Source organism: Salminus brasiliensis, chromosome 6 (genome assembly GCF_030463535.1).
Source record: "Salminus brasiliensis chromosome 6, fSalBra1.hap2, whole genome shotgun sequence".
Taxonomy (NCBI): Eukaryota; Metazoa; Chordata; class Actinopteri; order Characiformes; family Bryconidae; genus Salminus; species Salminus brasiliensis.
In genome coordinates, this window is record NC_132883.1 from 14,696,620 (window position 1) to 14,705,512 (window position 8,893).

At 36.5% G+C, this 8,893-nt stretch overlaps 1 protein-coding gene across 1 annotated transcript; it reads left to right on the forward strand.

Moving 5' to 3' along the window:
• Window positions 1–257: 257 nt before the first annotated feature.
• Window positions 258–4,671, forward strand: LOC140557080 (arrestin domain-containing protein 3). The gene is made up of 6 exons (XM_072681215.1): window positions 258–504; window positions 744–804; window positions 1,447–1,594; window positions 1,980–2,076; window positions 3,074–3,330; window positions 4,540–4,671. Exons 1-6 carry the CDS (start codon window positions 258–260, stop codon window positions 4,669–4,671), a joined length of 942 nt encoding a protein of 313 aa, XP_072537316.1.
• The last annotated feature ends 4,222 nt before the right edge of the window (window positions 4,672–8,893 follow it).

Below are 8,893 nucleotides of genomic sequence, written 5' to 3' on the forward strand. Positions count from 1 at the left end.
TTGTAGACATTACTCTCAGCTATTCAGATCTGTATGTATGTTAATGATGTGGCATTAAAATGTATCTCCAGAAGACAAACCTGTTTGGGTGGTTTTGCAACTTGTTCTCATGACCAATCAGGGGCACTGGCAGTTCAGCATTCTGTTATTTCATTGGACGGACGTAGACAGGTCTCACCTATGAGCATCTTGATTCTAAAAACAAAGGCTCCACACCTGCTCCCCAACACCAAAGCGTTGATTGTTATGGTGCAGCGATGAAGCTCACTGTTGAGTGCAATGCCATAAATGAGCGCAACACCTTTAGCAACGGAGATGTTTTGACAGGGCAGCTTATTGTTGAAGTCTCAAAGAAAACCACCATCAAATCCCTCACCATCAAGGCAAAAGGGAAAGCCAGTGTGGCGTGGACAGAAACTCATGGAGAACAGCAAGTGACATACTGGGATGAAGAGAAATACTTCTCACAAACAGAGTCGATTCTGCCCAATGAGAATAGCAATGGTAAGATACCAGATTATTTTATGATCCTTAAAATCAGATTTACTAAAATAACCATAGATGTTTTAGACGTTTAGCTTCAGTAAGTTTAACATGATACAGTTCTTGCTTTATATCTTGCCCAATGGCTAATGGTGTTATTGATTATTGAGGATCTTAATAAAATAATTCTTATTAGTAATTACATTTGGTTTACAATGTTATTATATTTTATGTGTTAACTTATTTGAATACATTTTAAGGCTCTTTTACTCTCAGCCCTGGGAGACATACATTCCCTTTTGTCGTTCAGCTTCCCTCAAAGTAAGTTATTTTCTCATTTCTGCTCGGAATCGCAGTAGGCCCGAATAAAATGTGTTCATTTTATGCTTTATCATTTAAATTAGCCTCATTAGACTGTCTTTCACTTGATAAATTGGTCAATGTTTCTCACATAACAGAGAATCTCTGAACCCATTTATATGCATCATTATTCCTAAATTATTTAGAGTAATCCTTTCATTTGTTCCAGTTGTCTTTATTGCTTTCTTTCTCATAGTAGGCCTACACAGCATGTGTTTATTATACACTTTGAATTGGCCTGAACAATTAGACTGCTTATTAGACTGCTTTTTAATGGGTAAATTATAAAATATTTCTTAAATACAAGGATACTCTTTCAGCCTATTTGTTTGCAATGTCTAAACTTGCTCCTAATTATATATTTTTTTCCATTCTCACAGTGGTCCCACAGACAAATATGGTTATTTTACCCTTTGAATCTTCAGCACATTTGCTCATTAGACTGCAGTTCACATTATAAATTATACCTTAAAAACAGTAGAAACTTTGACCTTAACTGTTACTGCTCACCTTTACATGTTCCCACTAATTACGTTTTCTTTCTGCACAATGTGTGTGTGTGTGTTACTTGTGTGTGTGTTAATGATGATTTCTTTGTTACAGTGACTTGCCATCATCTTTCAAAGGTGAAAGTGGCAAAGTTAAATATCACCTGTTGGCCCAGTTGAGCAGATCGCTGCGAGTGCCAAGCAAAGCCAAGACAGAATTTGCCTTTGTTTCACGTCCTGATGCACTTCTTCCTGTAGCCATGGTCTGAGCGCCCATAAATAGATTTGTGAAAAAGATCTTACATACCATTGCTGTCAGGCAAAAACCTTGTATCTCAATGTCTCCAAATTTGAAGCTGCACCTTATATGTTTTATACTTCATGATGAATAGACCAACAGAAATTGACTTCCATTGAAAGTTATGCAGGTTGCTTGCCGTAAAAAGTTGCTATTTTGGAGATTCAAGGTTTTTCAGTGACATAATGAATTATACTGTAAATATACTGGAAAAAATGTAAATAGGATCATAGATACTCATTACCACACAAAGTGTCATTTTTTCAGGTTTCAGTAGCAACATCTTTTTACAGTGTCCATAACATATTTCTGCTAAGTGAATGAAATGAGTTGTGTTTTTGCTTTTCCAGGCACCACAGTATGGAGTTAAAGATAGGAATGTTACCTTCTTTGCCTCTGGTAACATCTCAATGAACATTTTTTTGGAGAAGACAGGTTACCAGCAAGGTATATGTAAAAACTGATGCATTTTTCTTCCAAAATCAAGGGTATTAAACATGTCATCCTGCTTCTTTTGGAGTAACTGTCTCTACTGTCCAGGGCAGGCTGTCTACTAGATTTTGTAGCATTGCTATTAGGATTTGATTGCATTCTGTACCACACATTTTAGTGAGGTCAGGATCTTGGATGATCATCACCCCATCTCATCCCCAACTTCTCAACTCATCCCAAATGTACTGGATGGAGCACCATAATTCCAGAAAACACAGATTCACTGCTTTACAGCTCAATTCTAGGGTCTTTATACCCCTCTAGCCCACATCTGGCATTATAATTTGATACAGTAGTTTATCTAGTCCTATTCTATTGGCAATACTAGTCTAGACAAGCTATGTGTGTAGCACTGGGTGCAACTTAAAGTAGCTGAATGCAATTATTAAAAGTGGTGTCCACAAACATTTGGACATGCAATGTATTTAATTAAGTTACAGTGTTGCTTTTATCCTGGGTCACTAATAATGATACAGCTCAGCTAGCTTCAAAATGTTCTGTACTTTACTGTACTGTACTGTACTTGCTTCGGGTAAGTAATTTTGACACCTAGCTTTTTAGTCAAGATGAGGATATTGTACAGGTAAATATATTATAACAATATTATTACAGTAATGTTAGAGTAGCCATACAGTCAGATCTGGGATGGAGTATAAACTGCGTGTTCAGTAGATCATTCTTCTGAATTAGGCACCAAACATTTTATATAAAGATATTTAAAGTATCATTGAGCACTGGCTTGAACAAAGTAATTGCTTTTTCAGAAATTATTTAGAGCTTTTGAAAGAAATTATTAACAGTACATGTCAGTTTATTAATTTTTAAGTGGTTATGGTTAAGTAATAATGTCATTTAAAATTCTAACCTAAAGACTAAAATTCTTTTTGTCATCAGAAAACCAGAGCCAAATAGAAATAGATCCTAAGAAAACACTGTTAATATTCCTGCACAGGTGAGCACTTAATCGTCAAAGGCGAAATTGTCAACAGCTCGACCAGAAAGATTGTTCCCAAGTACATCATCTATCAGAAGCAGAGCTTCTTTGCTCAAGGGAACAGAACAGTGCATACTTCCAACATTGTGAAAGAGAAAGATGCTGCTTTGTCCTCCTCCACCAGGCAAACTGTGTCTAAAATATTGACTGTTCCCTGGGGAGCCACCCCCACCATCCTCAACTGCCGCATTCTCAAAGTGGAATACAGACTGAAGGTATCTGTTCATCATCTATAATAACAGTGTAAGGAGAGATGTATTGATTTAGTATTGACTGAAAGGGCAATAAAAGAGTCATTAGTAGGCTTGGGCAATTACATACATTTAGACGAATGATTAGCGCCTGCAGAATTATCAAGATAAACCATATTATCAATATTCTTAGAAGTGTGAGTGTGATTCTGAGTGTTACAGTGGCTTTCCTTAGTGTTAACCTTGTGACCTTTAACTTGCTGGTAGCAGTTGATGAATTAAAAGATAACTAGTGTTAATTATATATTTTTAAAAATGATTTCAAGTATTCAATAGTATAGTCACATTCAAACACAAACATACAGCCAAGGGGTCCTAATAAAAATTCTTTAGACTACATGACTCCACACAGCGCTCACCTAACATAATGAATACCAGCAGCCCTGCACTCTGTTGAAAGCCTGAACTTCATTAACACCGCTATTTCAGTGCTGGATGTGCAAATGGTATGGATTAAGGCAGAAACAAACTGCATGTATATGGAAAATGGGATGCAGTTTAAAATAATCTTGGCCTTAACTAGCTTTGAGAACAAGGTAAGACCTTGGTAGTTTCTTTTTTTGGTGTTCCATACTTCTGGTCATAAAAAAGCTGAAGGAAAGCAGTAGCTATAATGTTGGATGAGTAGGAGGTTGAATTCTTACCATCTGTAAGTAAACCTTGCAGAAAACAATAGCTCACAAGTAAAACTGTGAATGTTAATGAAGAATAAACAGCTTCTACATGAGGTTTTCTCTTCAGTGAACGTTGTGCCAACAATTTTCAGAAATATATATTTTCACTGTTTCCGATTCAACCCTTGGTGGCAATGTTACTCGCTTTGGGAGTTTGTGAGCTCCTGCTGATTCTTACAGTGTTCTTACAGTGCCCCCTGTTGGATAATTGTACACACCAACAATGGGCAGTAAACCAAACCAATACCAAAGTTCATAGCAATACTTCCTGTCAGTATTACTTGTTGTCAGGTTTTAAATGTCAGTCATCACTGATTTCCAGTTCTGTTGCCCTATTGCCCAGCCCTAGTCCTTGCTGCCCTGCTTCACTGTATCCATACAGAGTAACTGCAGTAATGTGAGAGAATACAAATACTTGAATGGTAGAGTCCACCCTTAGGCTCCTTCAGCACTGAGCCACTTACATGTCTTGAAACCCAATTTATGTTGGATTTTACAGGTTATCCTGGATGTGTCCTTCACTAAAAACCCAGAAATCAAACTCCCCCTGGTCATTCTGCCTGCCTGTGATGGAGCCATGGCTAAAGCACTGGAGGCATGCCAGCCCCAGAAAACCAACTATGTCCACTAAGGCAAAATTAATGATATATATCTTATTAACTCAGTATAACCCAACAGACTCGTTTTTCATTCTTTTCGGTTCCAATTAAACAGCCTGTTTTGATACTGTGCCTTTAAGACTGTAAAATGTAAATTGTATTGTACCCCAATCAAAAGCCTCTCCAGGCCTCATGAGTTTATTATGAAGAGGTAGGCTAAACTTCTGTAAGCTAATATAGACAATAATTATTGTGTTATTATGTTATGTATCAAAGCAAATACACATTCAAAACTTCCTCTTTTTTAGATTTCAGTTTTCCATGACATGGATTCTTTAGAGCTATAGGTGAAGCCCAACTAGCCTAGAATAAGTATAATATATTTAAATCCAAGTAAAAACCTTTATTGTGTTTTATTTGAGACATTAACACTGTAGGGCTGTTATATCTTTTTTGATGGTATTTGTAAGTATTAGTTTATATGTGTTAGATTGTTCATTTTATATTAAATTTTATTATATATGCATATATATTTCTTATGCTTTTTAATTTTTTAATATGAAAACGTAATATACATAACATGTATCTACATCTATAATTGTGTTATGGGAAAAAATCTATTTTTTGTTTTATGAATATGGCTTATGTCAGAATAAGAAATTAGTAATGATATTTATGACAATTCATGTACTGTTATATATATTGTAACTTTAATAACATACCGGTATAGCAAGTCATTATTTATTCACCTTTATTTATACTTATTGGACAGCTGCTATTTGTCTGTCAAGAAAGACAAGCAAAAACAAATTTGCACCGCATGCTTGTGAGTAAAGTGTCATCACAGTCATCAATTGGAAATTAATTTTAATTGAAAATAGCCTCCTCTCTTGCTTTCTGAAGGACTTCTCAATATGAATGAGATATTCACTGGCTCAGAGCTACATCCCCCTCTGCTGGAAAGTGTGGGTAGTTTAATGTGGCAGTGGTAGAATTGTACTGTAATGAACCTATCACAGCATATTATAATGGCACTAAATGGTACCCAGACTATCCAAGTGTAAATGTTATAGGGCTTCTATACAAATACTGGAGTAAAAAGATAGGCCTACTAATGCTAAATTATTATTAAATATCTAAAAACAAATATGCAAAGCTTGTGATCTGTTCAAAACACTGTAACTAGAATAAACGCCAGTCAACTATACATTGTGATCTGATGCGTATTACTTTATCAGTCCCAATGCCCTGTTCAAAGAAGTCCAGTACCTCCAGTTCCCAGTACCTAGTTAATCTAATTAGTCCTTGATTAAAGTAAATCAGAGGAGCTGCTGGTGGAACTGAACAAATCCATACAGTCTGGAGTTCTCAGAGAAGAACCAAGCGTGTTTTCTTTTACTGTATTCTTCCAACATATTGTGACTAATTTATGTTTGTTTATTCTGCTGAGATAAATATAAAATAAAATATTACATTGACATACGAAAGGAACCATGAATGGTCTTTGTAAGGAAATTTGTGATATCTTAAAACTTGTATTTAAAATGCTCCACTGAAGCTTTCGTTCAGATGGATCTGATTTACTCATCGAGGCTCATTCACAAATTTGAGCAGACTATGTCAGCTCGAATGCACACTGTCATATACATGTTAAATATATAGATATGTTACTCATTACTCCCTGTGCAGGTTGAAGTTCCAAATTCCCTGTGCAGTCCACTTCACAGGGAACTATTGGGGTGAACGGAATGCACACTTTAACTTTTTTTAGGCTAGCCATTGCGTTTAGTCTTGAAAGGCTTTCATTGGTGAGCTAGGAGTGTGAGCTGGGTATAAAAAAGATGATTCAAGACTGTTACTGATTTTGGCTTTTTGAATTGGTCTGTTTCACAGCTCCATGTTACTTAAGTAGGTTTTGAATGAGGACACAATGTGTCTTATTATTCAACTATGCCAAAGTGTACATTTTTCTATTCTAGTGCACCTTTAAAGCCTTATTTGTTATGTACAATATTATCCCTAGCAATGAAAATCCTTTTACGAAATTACAATAGAATGAAAAGTAGAAGTTTTACAGTACCTCTGTAGTAATGCTTGTGACCAGGCTTGCTTCCATTTGCTCACTCATGGTTTCAGCGACCAGACATTTACCGTTTACACCACTACTTCCCCTACCAAACATTCACACTGGAGGTTCTATTTAACCCAAAAAGCTGCCGTGCAATTCTACTCCAGTGTTACAACAATTTTATCCGTGATTACAATCACCCATCTGCAGCAACTGTCTTCTCGAGACTCCCCTTCCACGCAATTATGCTCATAATCAATCACACAGTAAAAGCAGTGCAGGTTGCTTGGAGGCATAATATGCTACATCCTCGGCTACAAGCTGTACTCTGCTTCCTCCTCATCCGATGGAATTAGCTCAGCTGATTAGACCGCAGGGAGTCGTGTCCCACTGAAAGTCCCTACTGGATATTAGGAGAGACACATTAGAATTGCATTAGGAGAACAGAGCACCATGGTGGAGAAAATCACAGTGTGGGGAGTGCGCACTCATCTACCTGCAGGGTAGCATTCCTAACAGCATGGAGTCCAGTGAAGAGCAGAGACATGCCCGCCGTCTCTATGCAGTCTTTTTGAACTCCATCAAAAAAGCAACACTTCAAAGTGTCCATGCTCAGCCTGACTAGTGGGGAAGTGCAGGGGGCCACTGGAGGCTGAGTGTGAGTGGTTATGTGAGAAAGTATTTAGGAGTTCATTATATTTCCTGGCTGACATCTCTGGTCCTGAGCAGCCCTTTTTTCCTTCCCAGAAAATGATAATGTATGGATCGTGTGATGATAATGATAATGTATGGAACACATGTTAAGCTTGACGCCTCTTTAGTAAAAAAAAACAAAAAAAAAAACTGAAAAGGAACAAAGTTGTTTGCAGGCCAAATTCAAATTTTACACTCTAGAAATCAATGAGTTATAGGGATTTTCTTTGTGCTGGATTGAGCCTGTTAAGTTATTTTTGATTACTGGGTAGTTTTGCATAGCCAAGCTGCTGAGTTAGAGGCTGGGACAACCTCAGTGACAGTAAACACAATGCAGATAAGAGCACCTTCTACAACTACCAAGTATCCAGCTGCTGGGTCACTAGTAGAGCCCTGGTTCCTGATAGAATATTGGGTATGGGCTGGATTTAAGCCAATTTCTCATGCCTGAGTGGGATCTTCAGCAACACACTGACTTTGGATGCAGCCATTCGACAGCTCAAACCATGATAGTAAAAGAATGTATACTTTTAAAAATGTTTAATACAATTTGTTTAATGGTAAAATACTGTAAATACAACATCATATCAGACAAAACACTGATTTTTACATCCTTTTTATGAAAAAAAAGTTAAATATTCTTGCATTGTGTTTTTAACTGAAATATTCTGTAATATTTTGAGAACAGAATATTTCTGTTTCTATTTTCTGTTTCTATTTATTTTTGTAAAAATTACAGTAAAAATGAGAAATTATTTGCAGTATATGTATATGGAAGTATATGGAACTGAGTTAGTTGTGCTCAGTTTGATATAAAAATCCTTTCCCATTGGCTCCTGGAATTATCTATTTGCATGTTTTTGCTTGTTCCCACCCCCTTCACTCACTGTCATTGTGTAGTCATTTCTTCTAGGCTACTATCTATTGGGTGTTTTTATGCGTGCTGTATATTTTGCTGTGTATGAATGTATGTGTTGACTGTTTGGTTTTGGTGTTGGAGGCTGTAAGATCAAGTCACCAATTTCTGTACTGCTTAGTGTTGCACTAGATTTTCTGAATGCGGTGTGTCTAGATGGCAAAAATTCTGCATATTGAATCAAAATCATTTATCAACATCTCATTACAAAGGTGTATCATCCCTCACAGTAATAGAACAGAACCCATATTTACACAATAACAGACTATACATACTATCTATTTACAATATTGCACTGGTTAGCAGTTTAAATGTACAGGTTTAATATAATTTTAATGTTTATTTACAAAAGACACCTGATAGGTGTGAATACAAGTGTAGTGTGAGTGTGAGGAGAAGTCTTTGTGGACATGAACAGCTGTGATGCAACATGCAATAGGGTTAGCTCATGTAGAATTTTACATTATTGGCCCATTATTGGCCTAGAGAATTCAGTGGCTTAAAAAGTGATTTGTTCATTTGTACATAATACAGGTTGCATGTTATTGAATTTGTCTACTCAATAACACTGCCCAAG